We start from the raw sequence: 20,848 nt of genomic DNA, 5'->3' as shown, positions 1-20,848 counted from the left end.
AATTTTTTTATTGTGGTAAAAATACACATAACATAGAATTTACCATCTTAGCCATTTTTAAGTGTACAGTTCAGTGATGTTAAGTATATTTATAGTGTGCAATTATCACCACCATGCATCTCCAGAACTCTTATCTTGCAAAACTGGAACTCTGTGTCCATTAAGCAACAACTCCTCATTCCTCCTCTTCTCAGCCCCTGACAACCAGTCTTCTATTTTCTGTCTCTATAATTTTGACTACTCTAGGTACCTCATTTAAATGGAATCATGCAGTTATTTTTCTTTTTGTGACCAGCTTATCTCACTTAGCATTCATCCATGTTGTAGCATATATCAGAATTTCCTTCCTTTTTAAGGCTGAATAATATTCCACTGTATGTATATATTATACTTTTCTTATCCATTCATCTATTGATAGACACTTAGGTTGCTTCCATGTTTTAGCTATTGTGACTAATGCTGCTATGAGCAGGGGGGTACAAATATCTCTTTGAGATCCTGTTTTCAATTTCTTTGGGTATATGCCAAGAAGTGGAATTGCTGATCATATGGTAATTCTATTTTTATTTTTCTTAGGAATTGCCATATTGTTTTCCATTGAGACTGTACCATTTCACATTCCTACCAATAGTGCACAAGGGTTCCAGTTTCTCCACATTCTCACCAACACTTGTTATTTTCTGTTGTTGTATTTTGTTTTGTTTTGTTTTGTTTGATAGTAGCTATCCTAATGAGTATGAGGTGGTATCTTATTGAAGTTTTGATTTGCATCTCCCTGATGATTAGTGAACATTTGTATTTCTTCTTTGAGGAAATGTATACTCAAGCCGTTTGCCCATTTTCGAATTGGATTATTTGTAATATTTGTTGTTGAGTTTTAGAAGTTCTCTATATAATGCCTTAATAGATATATGATTTGAAAATATATTCTCCAATTCTGTAGATTACCTTTTCACTTTGTTGATAGTGTCCTTTGATGCACAGTAGTTTTAATTTTCATGAAGTCTAATTTGTCTCTTGTTGCCTGCCAAAATAAAGTTTTAATCAAATTTCTTTCCACTAGTTAGCATACATTTTTGGTCTACATTTAACAATTAGGATTTAACAATAAGAACCTCCTGTGTACAGATAAATTGATATGTGCACTTACAAGGAACTGAGAAATAAATCCATGGTATAATAGAACATTTAAATGAAACAAAAGGCAGTGTCTAACAGTTACAATAATTTCTCAAGTTTGCCATTTGGGGTGCAGAGGGTGGGGAAAGATGAAGTGACCCATTTAAAGAAGAAAGACGGATCAGATTGAATGCCATTTTATGAATGTGATGTGAGTTTCAGAAAGCAATTCTTTTTCTTTTGTGCCCACACACAATTTGCAGAGAGATCAGAGCCTCAGTAGTTTTAAATGTGATCTTAAATATGCATCCCACTTCTTTGTTTTTCAGGCTGCAAGTGGCTATCTCGTGGTGGTGTTTGTGTATGTCATGGAATTTATCGGAATGAAGTTTCGGATGTGGGCCTCTATCCAGTTGCATTCCTTTTTTGCAATTGGAACAATGGTGGTGGCTTTCACAGGCTACTCAATCAGGATCTGGTGGCTTTATCAGATGATCCTCTCCACAGTGACTGTCCCCTTCATCCTATGTTGTTGGATGCTCCCAGAGACACCTTTTTGGCTTCTCTCAGGGGGAAGATACCAAGAAGCACAACAAATAGTTAATATGATGGCTCAGTGGAATGGGAGGAGCCCCTGTGAACTGTCAGAACTTTTATCACTGGATCTAACAGAGCCTGTTGGTGGTGGTAGTCCCTCTGGAATTAATATGAACAACATATATTATTTGTTTTATGACTGTGCTGTTTCAACAAGGACACTCACCGTTTGGATGATTTGGTTTACAGGGAGTTTGGGATTCTACTCCCTGTCCTTGAATTCTCTTAATTTAGGAGGCAATGAATACTTAAACCTCTTCCTCCTGGGTAAGTAGTTAAAATATATTTAAATGTGGCAATTAAGTGAGATATCTACCATGTTTTTAGTTTGTTTTTAATAGTCTTTTTCTATCAGAAACAATATTGCCAATCATGTTATTACGATATCTTTTAGTGTTATTATACTATAACACTTGTACATATGAGGGGACTTCAAAAAGTTCATGGAAAAATTGAATTAAAGATAAAAATAAAAACTATAAATGTTATTCTCAACATAAACTTTGTTAAGTTCAAGACACTTTTCTAAGTGATGATACCAGCCATTTAGTCCATCCTAAAGAACTGAGGGTCTTGGGAATTTAACCATGTCAATGCAGTCTTTTTTACTTTATTAACTGAAGAAAAATAGGCGCCCTTTACAAATTTTGTGAGATTAAGAAATAGCAGGGGCTAAATAAGGACGATACGGTGGGTGCCTAATGATATCCCACCAAAACGCTCTCAAAATTGCCCTTGTTTGATGAGAGGAATGAGCAGGAACATTGTCATGGTGCAGAAGGACTCTCTGGTGAAGCTTTCCCAGGCGTTTTTCTGCTAAAGCTTTGGCTACCTCTCTCAAAACACTCTCATGATAAGCAGATGTTATCATTCTTTGGCCCTCCAGAAAGTCAACAAGCAAAATGCTTTGAGTATCTGCAAAAATTGTTGCCATGACCTTTGCTCTTGACCGGTCCACTTTGGCTTTGCCTGGACCACTTCTACCTCTTGGTGGCCATTGCTTCGACTGTGCTTTGTCTTCAGGATCTCACTGGTAAAGCTATGTTTCATCTCCTGTTGCAGTTCCTTCAAGAAATACTTCAGGATCTTGATCTCACTTGTTTAAAATTTCCATCAAAAGCTCTGCTCTTGTCTGCAGCTGATCTGGGCGTAATGGTTTTGGCACCCATTAAGTGGAAAATTTGCTCAACTTAAATTTTTCCGTCAGAATTGTATAAGCTGAACCAATTGAGATGTCTATAGTGCTGACTACTATTTCTGCTGTTAATTGTCCATCCTCTTCAATTAGGGCACAAACAAGATGAATTTTTGCCTCATAAATTGATGTGGATGGTCTGCTGTTACAGGCTTCATCTTCAACATCATCTCTTCCCATCTTAAAATGAGTTATCCATTTATAAATTGCTGATTTCTTTGGGGCACTATCCTCATAAACTTTTCATAAAGCATCAGTGATTTCACCAATTTCATCATTCTTCCACCCCAGCTTCACCATAAATTTGATGTTTATTCTTGCTTGAATTTTAGCCAAATTCATGTACCTCTGATAAGAGGCTCTTTTCAAACCAATGTCTTATCATTCTTAGTGCTTCAAACTAGATCCTGTTCAGACTTGTTATAACAAGTTAGTATGAGTTCATTTTGGTGCAAAACATTTTTGAAATCCATGCATATTTTTTTCATAATTACCCACTTCCCATGATCTTTTTGAGAAAATGCAGTCAGAAGAATTTAGCCTCCCCCTTCCTTTCTGCCACCTCTCCTTCCTTGCTTCCTTCCTTCCACCCATCCCCATCCTAGAACTCTTCCCAGAGGTAACTTCTATAATGTTTAGCTTGTACCCTTTCACATCTCTTTCTATATATTTCCATATATTTGTGCATATAAATGCTTTATGTTTTAACATAAGTGAGGTCATTCACTACATGTTGTTATTTGTGAGTTCTTTTTCTTTTATAATTTAATATGTCTTGGAGATCTGGTATCTTTGGGATCTTTCTACTTTCAAGTGTCCCTAATTTAGAGATTTTAGTTGAAAAAATAACTTGCAAATAATACATGCAACTATAATTTATGTTGTCATGCTTCTTTCATTTAAATAGCAGGTTATAATGGCTTTGGATAGCTTGAGACCTGACTTCTTGCATAAACCAAATTTGAACTCAACATGAGGAAAATATTAGGAATCAGTATTTATCCATCTAGTCTCAACTCCTGGTTATTTCTGTGTAGGCTGCCTGTATTTTATATCATCCCCAGAACATCTTGCTTTTAAGGATTCTCATTAAAGTTTTCTGATGATACATCTGTGTTTGTTATAGCTCAGCAGGGATTATGAGAGAAGTCATTTTAAGAAAAAAAATTTCACTCTGTTTTTGGGCAAACTAACAAGTTTGTGGAAAGAGCCCATCTTGACTTCAAACCCATTCTCCACCTCAATGTGAGAAATGGTGCAGTGTTCCTAGAATAGAGCAGCTAGTGGTAGGAGGGTGAGGTGGGGTGGAGTGTGCACGGGGAAGCTTAAGAAAGCTGGAGTTTTAGATCTTCATGATATAGTTTCTTAATTTTCCTGGAGCTATAAATTCTCAAGAAACTGGGCAATCTCATATATACAAAAATGTTTCCAAAGACAAACATACATGGTTTTATATTATCTACTGTTGTGGATTTTTCATGTCATGACTCTTCCTATTAGTTCTCTTACTAACAGATGCAAAGAGACAGCAGGTCAGTAGTTCTCTGCTGTGAAATTTTTGAACAAGTTTTCATCTCCTGAGATGGTTTGGGGCTGGTGGGAATTTCAGCTCTGGTTTTGCAGATGCGAGACAGATTATGGGCATTAGAGCATCTCACAGGAAACCCTGATCCTTGCTCCAGTGAGCAGTAGGCTTTGCTGCCTCTTGGGCAGTGCTCAGATAGGTTCTAAAGGCCCCTGTAAGTGAGGAGAGGGCTGACCATTCCTTCTAGGTGGTGAATTGGAAGGTGGGGTTCCTTGTGCTGTTGGGCGCACAGCTTTATAGAGGGCTTTTTGTTCAATGACAGGTGCAGTGGAAATTCCTGCCTATATCTTTGTGTGCGTCGGGATGGACAGGGTGGGGAGAAAAGCAGTTCTGGCCTTCTCCCTTTTCTTCAGTGCACTGTCCTGTGGGGTGATGATGGTGATCCCCGAGGTGAGTTATTTCATGTTTTATTTAGGGAACAGTTAGTTATACAATGACAGTTTGAGGGGAAGAATTTTGGCTTATTACAATTAAGTATGACAATCAACTCAGACACATGGACAGAGTATATATTAATACATAATACTTTAAAATGTTTAAACATTCTTTTTCTGTTATGTAAATAATATAACTTTGTTGTAGAAAATTTAAGAAAAAAAGGAAATGTTTTAAAAAGCATGTAATCCCACTCCCCAGAGATGCTCAGTGTTGTATTTTGTAAACACAGTAATCTTGTGTGAGGAAAGTTGATCACAGCTTCCAGTGATTATCCTCATATTAATATCCACTCATTCATTTATTCATTCAACAAAGATTTATCCAGCATCTGTTATGTGCCAGGTGCTGGGGACATGTAGCGAGTCAAGTTTCTGTAAGTGTGATGAATAAAAACAAAACAGGAAGAAGGATAGAGAATGACTTTGTGTGTGAGTGTAAATTAGAGAGAAAGAGAGGGCATGCATGGGTAGTGTTTTGTCTAGAGTGGTCGAGGATTACGTGCCTGTCAGAGAAGGTAATGTGAATAGAAACTGAATGAGGGAGGAAGCCATGGAGACAGCTGAAGGCTATAATGCGCCAAATATTCGGGGTTGTTCCAATTTAAATACTCTTGTTTTTCATTGCAGTACATTAGTAGTTTCCAATTTTTAGTATGCACGATCTCCCAAGGAGCTTGTTTTTAAAAATGCAGTTTCCTAGTGAGAAACACTGCCATAAACTACTGAAATGACTTTCACATTCCTGTATCTTGGCAAACTATGTCCCCTAGAATACCTCTTGCATCCAGAAGTGCTTCCCCTCTTCCCCAAAAAGATGTTATCAGAACCTGTGTTTGAATTCTTGATTTGGAAAATATCACTATAACAATACTTTAAAATATTCTAGATAATTTTCTCCAGTGATTATATAATGATTGAGCAATAGTATATCAACATTTAGAGCAAAGCATTTTAAGTTTTGTGTATTGCTTGAAATTTAATTTAAGCTGACTAGAGACTTCCTTTATAGTCTTTACTTAATTATCAGGGTTGGTGAGCCAAATGTTTTATATAACTGAACTTTCCAGGTGATTGATATACAACTAATTGAGCACAATAAAACTACTCAGGACAAGGAAGTCTCTGCTAATTTGAGGGAACTTTATCCATACCTTTTAAAAAGTATTAATAGTTTGCAGTTGTACTAGTTGAGTTGATGGCAACTGCCTTTGAGCTGGTGAAGATTTAGGGGAACCCTAGAACCTTTCAGTTCTACAGTAATGAGGAAGACGGGAAAGTGGCTGATGAAGATTTCTAGAAATAGAGCACTAATCCACAACCACAAATCACTCCCCTCTAATAAATTTTTTCCCCAAATGGCAATGTCAACACAGTACAAATTTTTTTTTAAAAATCATGCTAATTTATTTAACAAATATTGTCTACAATATAATTAAAGTGCTACTAGCTGCTATAATAGAGGCATCCCAAAATTGCTATGGCTTAACATAATAGACATTCATTTCTTGTTCATAGAAAGTTCAATGTGGGTGTACCTGGTTGGCTGCAGTGCTAGTGGTCAGGGTGTTTGGTTGGCTCCATGGAGTCATTCAGGGATGTAGGCTAAAACAGGCACTGCCATACTTAACACGTGAACTCCAAGGTCACTCTGACAGATGGGAGAGGAGAACAAAGATTTGGAATATGGGAGGACTTTGTTAGTCACTACTGGAAGTGGAACACATTAGGAATAGCAGAAACCCAGGAGAAGATACTGACAGGTTTTGCTGTTTAGGAATGTATCTGCCAAAAGAGAGACCGAGAGAGAGAGAGAGAATTTGTACTAATAGCTCAGTTATCACTTTCAAATTATTTTCTGAAGATCATTTATAAACCAGGGGTTACTGCCACAAAGGGCACAGTCTGTTTTTATGGCTCCTTGAGTCATTCTGCTGGATTCATTCCAGAAGGAGTGGGTCCTTTATTGGTGCAACCAGCACTGTCCGGGCATGTCTCATTCCACAGCAGTCTTCCCAACTGGCTTTTTTTCACAGTTCAAACCCTCCAAAGTTGGGGTGGGAGCTGAGGCAAAATAAAACTTTCTTCTAAATTTCATAAACAAGGAAAACTTTTACAGATCATGAGCAGAGTTTACAAAATAAATTCAAACAGAAAAGGAAAGTTCTTCATTGTTCTGAAAAATATTGAAGGAATTAGAAAGTTTTAAGTGATAATTTTAAAGATTTTATATCTTCCTTTTAAAAATGTAACTTATAATGTCTATTTTGCTAAATATTTTTCAGAATTATCATGTTTGGCGTGTGGTGGCAACTATGGCTGCAAAATTTGCCATAGGGGCGGTGTTTGGCCTTATTTATCTTTATACAGCAGAGCTGTATCCCACCGTTGTAAGGTAAGGATTACTTATTTTTTCTGTTGTTTTCCTGTTATCTTTCACTTGTGTGTCATTTCATTATATTTGGCCTTCAAATATAAATGCTTTCTTTTCACAGAAGTTACCTGGAACTCTGAGATATGGGAAAATTACATTTTCTAAAATTCTGAATCTGAGGCTTTGTCTATCACTTTATTAGCAAGGATATTAGAGAAATTATATTGAAATGACACTATTACCCTAAAATGATTTTAAATTTCAAATCAAATTAGCATGGCTCATAGCTAATTTCACCAATTTGAAAGCTAAAATTTAAGAGAAAAATTTGTAATTCACTTAAAATTTTCAAGAGGTTATTAAGTAAATACGGTCATGTCGCTTAATGACAGGGATACGCTCTAAGAAATGTATCCTTAGGCGATTTCGTCATTGTGCGAACATCATAGAATGTACTTGCACAAACCCAGAAGGTAGAGCCTACTACACACCTAAGCTATCTGATCTGGCGGCCTATTGCTCCTGGGCTACAAACGTGTACAGCATGTGATTGTACTGAATACTGTAGGCAGTTTAACACAATGGTAAGTATCTGTGTATCTAAACATATCTGCACATGGAAAAGGTACAGTACCAATAGTGTTATAATCTTATGCAGTCACCATCCTGTGTGAGTCCGACGTTGACCTCAACATCCTTAGGCAGCCTAGGGCTGTCCTTATTCCCGTTCCTGCAGGGTGGAGAGGGGGCCACAGTAGGCAGTTCCCACTCTCTGGGCCCTTCATGCTTGGCTTGTCCGGGCCCTTGCTGCTGTCCTAATCCCCTCGTGTTTCCAGGTCGCTGGCCGTGGGGAGTGGCAGCATGGTGTGCCGCTTGGCGAGCATCTTGGCCCCGTTCTTCATCTACCTCAGGAGCCAGTGGATCTTCCTACCACAGGTGTGCCTCAGTTTACAGGCCCTTACTGAGACAGCAAAGAGGCACAGTGGCCAATTGCCTTCTCCATGTTTATTTATTGGAAGCCAGTTTATAATTTCATAATGGGGGTGGGTGTAGCAACATGATGAACAGCTTGCCTGCCGGTAAGTAGCGGGTGGTTGCTGTTTTTATCGTCCGTTGATTGCCTTCCACCCCCGCCTAGCTGTTCACTCCAGCCCTGCCTGCCAGGAAAGGGCCTGTCTTCACCCTTGTCAAGAATCCATGACCGCAGAAGGCAGAGCTCTGGTCTCTGTCTCTCTCAGAGCCTCTGTGCCCTGCGTTCCCACTGTGTGCCTGCCAGGCCAGGAGGGTTCTGGAGGCTCCCTGCTCCCCTGAAGGTTCTGTGGTGCCTGATCTGTGGTTCTCAGCACACCTGAGCTCCAGGGGCCCCCGTGGGCGGGTCTTCCCTTCTGGGGCCTCTGGCTCTGGCAGTGTGGGCCGCTGGCCTGGTGTTGAAGAGTGACAGCAGCGGTGCTCAGCTTGCAGAGTTCCGCCTGCAGGGGCTGGAAGGCGGGGAAGGCACTGGAAGCACTGTACACCTGGCTTTAGTATGACCCTCTGCTCAGGAGGAGAATGGGATGGGCGGGCCCTGCAGAGGGGAGGCATAGCGGTGCATAGCACTGGCATCCCAGCAGGGACCTGGGGGCCCGCCCTCCTCCTCCACGCTTCCCCTGAGTGTCTTTGCCATTGCTGCCTCTGGGTCTCCTTCAGTGCTTCCTCTTTCTTTTTTCTGATTGCCCTTTAAATAGACTCATTCTCCAAGATTCCCTCCTGGCTCCTCCCCTCTCCCTGCATGTGTGACCCGTCCTGAGTTCCTACCTCTCCTCCCAGCTGCAGCCCCTGCTTCTACTAGCCTCGTGGATATTCTCCCTGGATGTCTTACAACAAACCGACATTTCCCCATGAGAACTGGCCAGTGACTTCACTGTCTCCCACTGTTGGTTAAGGATAAGTCAATGGCCTTAAGCGTGACACTGCAGCATCAGCTTTTTATTTACCCTGTTCTTCCCTTCTCTCCTCCCAATCTGCTAGTCATCAAATCCTCACATTTTCCCTCAAAACTGCCCCTGCTTGCCTGCTTCCAGTGTCCAGTTCAATTCCTCATCACCTCCCTGGTCTTCTCTTTGTACCCCATCCCCACACCCCATCAGAACAGCATAGAAGACACCACAGCCATGGCCCAGGGCCCGTTATCTTCAGAATAAAATCCAAGCTCAGCTGATGTCCAGGGCCTTTCCAGACCAACCCTCTGTGGCGGATCTTCCCTGTTGTTCTGTTTCCTCACACAGCTTCCCCTCCTCTCTACACTCACCCCACATCGAAGTCCTGCCTGCCTCCTCCCTGTCCTCACCCCCCCTCCCTCCCCTTCCATGCCTCTGCCTAACAGCCTCTCCAAAGAGAACACTCCTCCCTCTCACACTCCAACCCTGCCGAACAATCACGTCCTTTAAGTGTCCTTCCAAGTATCCCCCTTCCCAGGCCATCCAGATCCAATGACCCCACCAGTCCACAGCACGGTCTGGCTTTATCATGTGCATGTGTGTCTTTGTCTCCTGGGTAGACTGTTGAGCTCTTGCAGAGCAGGGCATTTTGCATGCCCACCACTGGGCCCAGCAAAGCATTTCCTCACTTCGTGTGCCACCCATGCTGTAATTCGCTTCATGTTTTAGATCAAATGGATTGGCTTTTTTGAAATTAGCTTTGTCCAGAACAATAGTATCAGTGAAATCATGGGTGTTAGGCTAGTTACATGTTTTTCTAAAATACGCTAACACTAACATAATCTGAAAAGTAATAAAACAAAGTGTTCGGTACCACCTAGAGTCACCTTGTGCACACAAGTGGTGTGCACGTTGCTCTTTGGGGATCCTTGGCTTAGCATGAGTGTCTCCCATGTCCCAGGACCGGGGGCTCAGTAAAGTTTACTTCACTGGGGTGTTAGGATCCCAGCCTCTTTCACGGGCTAACTCTGAAGTTGAAAAATAGTATAGACTGTCTGGCCTGCATAGCGAGGTGATTTTGGAGAGTCTACCACCCTATTTAGGGCATGGACTTCTCTAGAAGCATCTTCTTTGTGCTAGCATTTTGTGTTTCTCATTTTAAAAAAAGATAAAAATGGAAAGCTGTTTTTTAGAACAATAAGTTAAAGCACACTGAAAGAAAATAGATATATCTGTAAAAGCAAACTTCTTTAAATTGACTAAAACCAAATGAAATTTTTTTTTTTAAAAATCTCTGTAAGGGTCGATTAAGACTATGAAATTTTGATTAACAGATCCTTAACAGGCTCTATTTTAAGTGCTTTGGAAAAATTAGTCTTCATTTAATGCAGATACCATTGTTATTCCCATCTTACAGAGGAGGAGACTGCTGTACAGAAGGTAATTATTAGCCCATGTCACACACCTTAAAGGTGATGGAGCTGAGATTCGAACCCAAATAACCCCACTACCTTTCACATGAAGTTAGCAAGCAAACAATCCAAGAGGGGATGCAGAATCAGCCCCTCCTCCGCCCTGACCCTAAAGGTTCCAGGTCCCCTTCCTCAAGACAGCCTCTGGCAGCAGGGTCTTGTGTATCTTTGCAGAAATACTCTGTGAAGGTCCTTCATTTGGATGCAACAAAAGTTGCCTGTTGTTTCTAATGAGTGAAAAAAAATAAATGATAAATTTCCCATTATTCTTGTTTATGGATGTCAAACTGCCTGGGCAGCCAATGTTTTCATTTTGAGGAATGGAAACATTAGTCAAGAAGATAAGTTTATATTTTCTCTTTTGAAAAAAGACACATGAAAACCACTCGTTCTGATGCTTTTATTACCAACTGTTATTTTCTAGTAATCTAAAAAAGGTGGACACAATTCTTTTTTGTGTGTGTGTTCACAAACTCATTTGGTAAAGATTTGTTGAGTGTTGATGTTGAACTGACCAGCCTGCGAGGTGCCGGGGAGCAGATGAAGGAAACAGCCTCTGTCTAGAGGAACGTCCGGTCTGACAGGGAAGGCAGGAGAGCAGACTGTCGCCCGACCTGGAGCAAAAGGCTGGAGAGAGGAAGTGCTGGGGCCGTGGGGCTCTAGGAGAGGGCTACCAACCCAGCTCCGGTCCCGAGGGAGGCATCTGTGTCTGGAGGGACCAGTAAGAGTCAGCTGGGTCGGGGAGGAGAGAAGGGAATGTCAGGCAGAGGGAACAGAAAAGCAAAGGCTCAGAGGGGAAAAGGAGCACGGCCACTTTGTGTTTGGACGCAACATTATCGCTCACATCCAGGTGTCTTGTGGGAAGTCAGGAGATACATCTGGAAAGAGAGGCAAAGATCTTGAAAGAAGTCAGTACGGAAGAACATTCAAGCTAAAGGCAGGTTGGAGAGGACAGAATGGAAAAGTTATAGTGACAGGAGCTGGTGACCAGACAGATGGCTGTGGTGGAGAACGGGGAGTCGTTCTGGAGGCTGGAGGGATCCCAGAAGGGCGAACAGGCCTGCGGTGGGGTAGGGCAGCACACTAAATACCGTGTGTGAGGTGCCTGCAGGACGGCCGGGGGGTGCGTCCAGCAAGTGGCGGGGGGCAGGGGGGTGCTTCACAGGTCTGGAGCTTGAGACAGCCCTGGCTGGAGGCGAAGGTTCGAAGAGAAACCCTGGGAGTATTTAAGCTGTAGTGGAAAGAGGGGTCCATGGCAGGGGACTGAGGAGCAGCCAGGGTGGTGGGTGACCTGGACTCCAAAGGAGCAGAGAGGGGAGGGAGGCAGGAGAGGACAGTGGCCAGGTAAGAGCAGGACAGGAAAAGGTCCCTTGGGTTGGGCAGCGAGGGACCTGTGGCTTAGCAGAGCAGTTTCTGTGGGGGCGGGGTGGGTCAGGCTGCAGAGGGGCAGCGAGAGCTGGGGAGAGGATAGGTGGGAAGGCTGGAGCAGGTGTGGCCCGAAGTATGCATCTTGTTAAAAGCTATAACAGCAATAATGATGGAGCATTAAAAAAAATCTTGTTTTTCAAGACGTAATAGTAGCAGTGATAGCTAACATTTACTGGCTGCTGCCCATGGACAAGGCACTGTTCTAAGTGACGTAAGTGTATTATTTAGTCTCATCCTCTCAACAGTCCTTTGAGGCAGGTACTATTCTTATATCCATTTTACTTACAGATAAGCAAACTGAGGAGCAGAGAGGTTAAGTAACTTGTCCAAGACCACCCAGGTAGCAAGTGGCAAGTACCCAGGCACAGTGGGTTTGGAGATTATAAAAGGCTCTAGAACTTTCCTTTTTCCTCAGGGAAAATAGCCAGCGGAAAGGAAAAGGTCAAAAGTATGCGAGGAGGGAGGACTATTGCTGGAGACCTCTAAGGATTAGGTGAGGGCTGAAGGGGTCTGGAGAGCATGAGGGGAGCCCCCTGGCCAGGAGGAGGAGAGGTGGGGGCTCATTTGGATGTTTGGTTTGGGGGTTGTGGGGATGGGGGGAGCTGGCCAGGGCAGCAGGACTGAGGAGGAGATGGGGAGTTTGTTTTTTTACTATTCTTACTCCCAAGCTGAGAAGAAAAATTCAGTTCTGTCTTGGATCTTCCATTTGATTCTATTTAATTTTTAGACTTATTTGGTGTTTTTCAGACCCTGACATAGGGCTCTTCTGCAGTTTCTAGGTTAGTGGATCTACCTGCTATGTCTTGAGACACCAGAAAACACCTTTAAAAATCCTTTGGAATGTCACTTTAAATTCTGCTACCGCTTCTGGGTTAAGCTTACTCATATATTTCTAAGAATTAGGTTATCAGTGCTCTGCAAAGCAAAATAAAAAACTGCTTTCCTAGGTCTCATCTGTTATGGATGTGGTCTCGCATCACTTCACAACTGCACTATGTTTTTTATGATTCTCATTCTCAGAGGCTGTAAATGTACCAAGTATGTGGATTTATCGAAAAACCATGCCTTAATTTATTTTTATGGGGTCTTTCCAGCAAGTATTTTTTTTGCTAAAGGAGTTTAAATTATGTAAGGACAGATTGTATTTTGACAGATTGTCTAGAGATTTAGTTCCAAAAATCACCCAACATCTTCATAATGATCAACAGAGAATAGCTATTCAGACTTTAATTTTTAATGTGACTTGCGTTTTTGAAAGCAAACACCTTGGTGCTAGGCTTAAAGTTTGCCTTTTTTGTGTCAAAATCTGGAAAGTAAAGAAGTCATACAGAACTTTATAGGAAATCAGATAGACTCTCCCTCAGCCCCAAAAGTACCAATTAGTTTTCATTGCCTTTGTTTTGTTTCTCCCTAAATTCTGTAGGTTCTGGTTTATCGAAGCATATATTCGTTTATTCATTCATTCATTCCCCATCATTTACTGCAAGTGGATAGTGTACCGAGTACTGGGGCAGGCAGGGTTGACTGAGACAGCCCCCGACTGGGAAGTACCAACGCCGGCCTCAGATGCTTGACCCTTCCAGGAGACTCTGGAGTCTGGAAAGTGGGTCAAGGTCTTTTTTCTCTGTGACCACCACTCCTAGGACAGTGCCTACAGGAATAACAATGCGGGCAGAAGCTGGCAATGGAGGAGGCACTCCACTGTGGTTCATGGATGAGTGAATTAATGAATCATCAGATTAAGCCTAGTCGATGAGTTAAATAATTCCTAGTGAGCATAAGTAAACTAAGGTCTCACCAAGGAATAGTGACTGTTAGGTCACATTCAATTCTATTACCCTCGGAAAAAGGTTGAGAAATTATTATTGTCTGAAGGGTACATTTCTTTCCTGGTGTGTCACTTATCATCATCGTTCTTATTATTTTTAATTCCTTCTAGTTATTGGTTGGGACTACATCCTTTATAAGTGGAGTGCTAACGCTAAATCTTCCAGAAACTCACGGGAAGCCGCTGGCAACGACTTGGGAGGAGGCTGCAAAACTGGAGTCAAAAAATGATAGAAGTTCAAGTAAATTGTCTCCCACAACTAATAATATTGTGTTGGAAAAAACAGAAGGGATTAACCCCAGGGATTCTAGCCCCGGTGAATAAATGTGCCATATGTGCTGTCTAGCACCTGACATACTGTTTATGTTAATGCCTTTGTATTACAGGAATATTATTCTCATCTCCTGCATGTTGTTTATGTGTCTTTTAAAAAAATTTGTAAGAAAGTTTTGAAACAATTGTTTTGTAAAAGTAAAAGAAATTAAAAAACCAAGATGAGAATTCTCATTTTTTAAAAACTGCTTTCCTATCGCTATAAAATATTTTTTCAACATTTGTTTTTCTATGCCATTGATTCTCAACCTTCTCCCTCCTCCAACGCCACCACACAGGGATTACACGTGTTCCCATCAGTACCAATGCTGCCCCTCCCCATTTCTCCAGGCGCTGTCACCTGGGAAGGGGCCGTGTGAGAGTGGGTTTCTTTTGACAAAGCCCCTTGAAGATTCCATTTCTGATATTCTTTCCCCTCTCTGAGAATCATAGCTCTAAATACAAGTCTTACTCAGAAATGCTCTGTCAAAAATGTTTGTCTTCACAACTGAACCATAAAAAACTAGAGCTACAAAAAAGATGTCTTGCTTTTCAGCACCTTGAGCCAAGAAGGCTTGAATGTGCAGACAAATATGCTTGTGTTTGGTGCAGTTAAGGGACATACACCTGCCAGGGTCCAAGAGTGAGTTTTCTAGTCTGATATTCTTATTTTTTCCAAATTTATCAAATCGTCTCTGTAAGTCTTCCTCACAGTACAGAGCAACTGTGGCATTTTGGTGCACTGAAAACTTTTCCAGTTTGCAGATCATCTAGGAAACTGACTTGAAGTGCCATCTGGATCTGTTGCCAATGTCAAAAATTTTGCAAGTATTCTTGCCTCTTTAAAAGTAATTTACCTGATGATTTTTACTCTTTTTTTTACTAAATTTTGTTTCCCCAACTTCACTTAAAACCACAGTCTTGGTTTGCACCCATAATCCTAGCACTCTGGGAGGCTGAGGCAGGAGGATTGCTCGAGGTCAGTTCAATACCAGCCTCAGCAAGAGCGAGACCCCGTCTCTACCAAAAAACAAAAATGAAACAAAACAAAACAAAAAACCATAGTCTTTCAAAAATAGTTTAATATCCTGGACAATTCAACTGCAAATTGTGTCATAGTTTTATCTGTTAGAAGAATGCATTTCAGATTTACAGTAAGCTTCCCAGAGGTTTTGGGTTTTTTCTTACTATGGTTAAATCATAAATTCATTCTTTTTTCTTTGCTCTTGAAATTTTACTGTTGAATGTGTCTTATGTCCAGTGAGTGCATGTGCATTGATGAAGTATTGGTGTTATCTGCAGAGGCAAGTAAAAGAAGGCAATTATATAGATGTGAGTTAAAAAAAAAAAAAAAGCATTGCTAAGGGAAAAAAGGAGGGATTTGACCTGAATTATAGATTTTTTATATTAATTCAGCTCCTTGGGTAATTGCTCAGCTCTTCATGTGGACTTTCCACTTGTAAAAATAAATAAATAATAAAATAAATATAAATAAAACCAAGAACTTTTCTCCCTTTATGAAAGAAAACAAACCAAAGCAAACAGATGTGAGAAGAAAGGAGGAAGACATTTGTTTAGCTTTTCTCTTATCTCTTATTTTGTCTCCTTTTTCTTTGTCCTCAGCCTGTTTTTCTACTGTCATTTAAATTTTTCCTCTTAGCTAATATTTGATATTTTCTTGACTTTATTTTTATATTCTGTATTAGTTTTCTGGGGCTATCATTGCAAAATACCACTGACTGGGTGGCCTCAACAAGAGAAAATTATTTTCTTACCGTTCTGGAGGCTGAAAGTCCAAGATCAAGGTGCCAGCAGGGTTGGCTTCTCCTAAGGCCTCTCCTTGGCTTGCAGCTGGCCACCCTCCTGCTGCCTCTTCCTGTGGCTGTCCCTCTGTGCGTGGGCACTCCTGGTGTCTCTCCTTCTTCTTGTAAAGACACCAGTCATATCGGATTAGGGCCACATGCTAACAGCCTCATTTTAATTTAATCACCTCTTTAAAGACCTCATCTCCAAATATGTTACATTCTGGGGGTTGGAATTTCAGCACACGAATTTGGGGGCATTTCTTTACATTTGTATTGCCCATGGTCTTAGTCAATGTGGGCTGCCATACAGCATACCATAAACGGGTGGCTTAAATAACAGAAATTTATTTCTCACAGTTCTGGAGGCCGAGAAGTCCAAGGTCAAGGTGCTGGCAAGGTAGTTTCATTCTGAGGCCTCTTTTCCTCGCTTGTCGGTGGCCACCATCTCACTGTGGGCTCACGCGGCCTCCTCCTTGTGCACATGCATTTGTGGAGAGAGCAAGCTCTCTGATGTCTCTTGTTATAAGGGCACCAATCCTGTCATGAGGGCCCTACCCCCATGACCGCATCTAACCCTAAATATCTTCCAAAAGGCCCCATCTCCAATTACCATTTCATTGAGGGTAAGGGCTTCAACATATGAACTTTTGGGGGACTCAAACATTCAGACCACAACATCCATGTATGTATCTCTGTATCAGTCGATTTCCAGTCAGAAAAACAGAAACCATCCAAAATATTTCTAACAAAGGAATTTAATGCAAGAATTAGTCACAAAAGTGTAGAAAGGACTGGTGGAACAAAATGGAGAAGGAGAAGTTGCCTAGAGATCAGGAAGCCGCTACCATGGCTGGGCTGGGAGCTGGCAGACATGCACTTTCTGTACGTACTGCTTATGCTGAAACCACATTTGTTGCTGACCAGAAGCCCAGGAGACTACACTCCCACTGATGCTACTGAAACTGCCTGTTATGCTTTCAATTTGAATTGAGTTAAATTTTTAGATTAATTTAGGGCAAAATTACTCTTTTCTAGTATTGACTCTTTTCTCCACTGTCATGGGTTAACTCTCCATTTACTTGGTCAGCTTTAATATCTTTCAGTGAAATATAATTTTCTCCATAAAGGTCCAGCTCATTTTTTGTTATATTTATTCCTAGTTATAAATGTCCATTACAGTTAGAAATGCTAAATTTCTAATAATTATATTTTCTAACTACATATTGCCAGGATATAAGAATGTGATTAATTTTTATATGTTGATCTTATATCCAGCAACATTGATAAAAGTGTTTTTAATTCAAAAGGAAAAAAATTCTTTATTGGGAGAAAAACTAGGCTTTTCATTGTGACAATTTTCAAATATTCATCATACAGGAAGCTGAACATCCCTTGTTCCTTCAGGATTTCTTAATATGTGCAACCTTCTGATTTTATACTTGGAAAATAGTGATGATACATGTATCTATAATAGTTGGAACCTGGTCACAGCACATCGTAGCTGTCTCTGATTGTGAATATTTCAAGGAATACTTCACTACAGCATTGGAAAGGTCAGAGAACAAGCCACATACAAGTAGGTAAGCTTCAGGCGGGTGCCCTTGTTACTCGGTTTTATTTAACGCCCTGCATTAACTTGACCTTGGCAGCCAGTGAAGCAGGAGAGGCAGTGGACGCTTGTGAGCTAAAAAGCCTGGCTAAAAGCCTGCCTGCTTAAGCAAATCAACTTTCTTCACTTCAGTCTTCTCATTTGGAGATTCAGGGTCATAATACAATGTCCCTGTTGGGAATGTGGAGATTAAATGAAAAATATATCTACATCATTTAATGCCACCTTGCACGAGCCTAGTATTTTACAATGCTGTTTCTCCATTCTCTGTGTACTCTTCCACCTCCTGTTAGGTGTCCTGTCCAGTCTTGGTCTTGGCCAGTGGGCATTTGGGACCCATCTGTCAGAGCTCCACCATGCTGTTGCTGTCCTCAGTTGACTGTGCCCTGCAACGTACTGTTGTCCTCCCGTGTGGACTCTGCAATTTCGTCATCTGTGGATAACTGCCATCTACCTTGTGACCTGGCAGTCAGTTTTGGTCCATGATCACCGCAGGGAAGGTTGACTCTGACGCCAACGATGCGTAAACTTCAGGCCCCTTCACTTGCGCTGGCTCTTGTGAGGGACTTTAGTAATGGGTTCAGTTAGTCATAAGATTCTGTAAAATTTTTCATTAAATAAATTTCACAAACGTAATATTTTCACTATGATCAGTTAAGGCCACTGCCTTTTTCCACTCTGTTTTTCCTTCTATCAATTTCCTCCTCTGTCAGATGGCATCAAAGTGGTCATGGGCAGTTTTTCTTTCATGATTTGGTATATATTTTTTACTTTAAAGAGGGCTCTTGAAACTGTATAAACTTCAGACCCCACAAAAGCTGAATCTCCCCCCAAATCACTGTTAAAAAGTGTGCTGTTGGGGAAGTTCATATGCAAAATACGGTCTGAATATATTCAACCAAATGCTCAGTTTTGAGGGCCTGCCCATCCCCTTTCAAATATTTATTGAAAACATACGAAATGCAAAGGGCTCGTTCTACAAAATGATGTATGCAAAGGGGTGCGTAATAAATTCCTGTCGATGGCGGAGAGGAGCGTTTTCTGATTTAAGATTGTAAAGGTGGACTATGGAAGCCAACGTCTTTGGCAGCTTCCCCCAGTGGAGTGTCAGGGAGTTGTGGGTGTTTGTTGTCGTGTCTGAATTTGCCAGAAGTCAGCAATGGTGCTATTTTTATCTCTAAAGTCTACGGTGGACTGGTATTTTACTGGCAACTGCTAGTTCTCCGAGTAAATTCATTTTCATCATTCGTTCCCTGCCTCTCTCTGGGCTCATCCACCACATCAGACACCAAACCTTAGAGATCTTCGTGGAAGTTCCAATAAGTAAGTCTTGAAAGTCTTACTTTATGAAGAGGAAAGGGCTCGATTATAACTGCACTACTTCTGTGTCTGGAATCAGGGCTACTTGCCAGTATAGCAGAGGCTTGAGCCGCCCTGGCTCACACCTTCCCTGCTGCCCTGTCCTGACCTGTTGCTGCACATGTGGGAATCCCGGGCCCCCGAGCCTGGCTTCAACAGTCCTCTGAAGAACGCAGGTTCCATTGGCTTCAGGCCCTTAATTTACTGGCAGAGCAGGAGGGGCAGGGTGGGAGGGGAGGCCCCAAATGTGCTGCAGAGGTGAGGTTCCGGGGACCCCCGCAGCCCCAGTGGGGGGCGTGTGAAGCCCAGCTCGCCGGCAGTCCCAGGCAGACCACGTCATCTCTTTGGACCTCAGCCACTCGCCTGTAAGGTGATGGCACTAGATCCCACCAGACCGTCCCTAGGGCTGTTTTAAGCTCTCTCCTCAGTCACGGTTTTCTCAGTTTTCTGAATGATCCCTCATTCTGATCATATTGCTACAGCTCCGTGTAAAGCAAGATAAAGGACTTACTAGTCTTACCCATACACAGATAAACTTTCTTTCTGGGTTTCATTTCTAAATACATTCACCTCTTCTTGCTTTTCAGAGGAAAGGAGAGCCCTGACCCTGGCAGGGGGCAGGAGGGGCCTTCCTAGATACCTTCTGTGGCGGCCACCACCCGCTGAACACAGCCCTCCGCCTGGCCTGCTTCCCGCTTTCACACTCCGCCCTTGCACACCCCTTCCCTTTCCTCAGGCGCTTTGAGCTTCCTGCCTCTGAGGCTTTGCTCACACCATTCTCCCTCCTGAGATTTCTCTCCCTCCTCTCCTTTGTCCATCCAAATCCCACTGATTCTTTGGAGCCTTCCTCACTTGCCATCCTCTCCCCTGGACCCATGCGGGTGCATCATACTCCCCTCTCTCCTGAGCCCTCACAGCCCCTCATAGTGCATCTGTGCCCGTTGTTAGAGGACTGTCTTGCTTCCTTTCTTGAGGGAGAAAACCTCCTAGAAATTCTTAAGTCTGTTATGGCCCTTACAGTATGCCTTGGACAAAGTGCTCTACAAATGTTTGTTGATTGATTTTTTTTATAATAGCTGCTCGATAAAATGTGACACCACCTGTGCTATTGTGAAATATATTTATTTGATCTTCATCTCTGTTTTCTGACATACAGCTCCTAAAACCCTTGGACTCTCTGGAGTGATATGAGTGTCTTTTGTATGCTGATGAGATAACTGGTGGCCTGGGGGCCCCTAGACAGGTTCAGAATGGAGGCTGGTCACCTGGAAAGACCAAGGCATAATTAGAGGTTTGAGGCCCAAGAGGGGAGAGGGGGCTGAAGGCGAAGTTGATTGCCAATGGCCAATGATTTAATCCGTAGCATCTGGTAGACAAGCTTCTGTTAAAGGCCAAAAGGACAGGGGAGAGTGCAGACAGCTGAACACAGGGAGGTTCTTGGAAGATGGTGCCCCAGAGAGGGCATGGAAGCTCCACACCCCTTCCCACAGGCCTTGCCCTCTGTATCTCTGCCATCTGCTGTTCATCTGCATCCTTCCTGACGTCCTTATCAACAAACTGGCAAACGTAAGTAAAGTGTTTCCCTGAATTCTGTGACTGGCTCTAGCAAATCGAACCTTAATCAGCGGCATGTGAAGACGGGGCTGTGGGAACCTCGAATTATAGCCCATTGGTCAGAAGAACAGGCCACAACCTGGGGCTTGTGATTGGCATCTGAAAGGGGGGGCGGTCTCCTGTAACTGAGCCTCAAGCTGTGGGATCTGACGCCATCTCCAGGTAAGGTAGCCAGTGTCAGAACTGAATGGAGTCAGAGGA

At 42.2% G+C, this 20,848-nt stretch overlaps 1 protein-coding gene across 1 annotated transcript in view; it reads left to right on the top strand.

Moving 5' to 3' along the window:
- The window catches only part of SLC22A16 (solute carrier family 22 (organic cation/carnitine transporter), member 16), a 55,547-nt gene extending 41,275 nt beyond the window's left edge, over positions 1–14,272 (top strand). The window contains exons 6-10 of the mRNA XM_012651136.1: positions 1,449–1,983; positions 4,759–4,886; positions 7,216–7,325; positions 8,141–8,240; positions 14,060–14,272. Of these exons, the coding sequence (XP_012506590.1) occupies positions 1,449–1,983; positions 4,759–4,886; positions 7,216–7,325; positions 8,141–8,240; positions 14,060–14,272 (1,086 nt within the window). The remainder of the gene's footprint in view (positions 1–1,448; positions 1,984–4,758; positions 4,887–7,215; positions 7,326–8,140; positions 8,241–14,059) is intronic.
- The last annotated feature ends 6,576 nt before the right edge of the window (positions 14,273–20,848 follow it).

This window comes from Propithecus coquereli, unplaced genomic scaffold, assembly GCF_000956105.1.
Source record: "Propithecus coquereli isolate 6110/MARCELLA unplaced genomic scaffold, Pcoq_1.0 Scaffold35, whole genome shotgun sequence".
In the NCBI taxonomy this organism is placed as follows: Eukaryota; Metazoa; Chordata; class Mammalia; order Primates; family Indriidae; genus Propithecus; species Propithecus coquereli.
The sequence above is the reverse complement of the archived record's forward strand: the minus strand, read 5'-3'. Positions and strand labels throughout refer to the sequence as shown.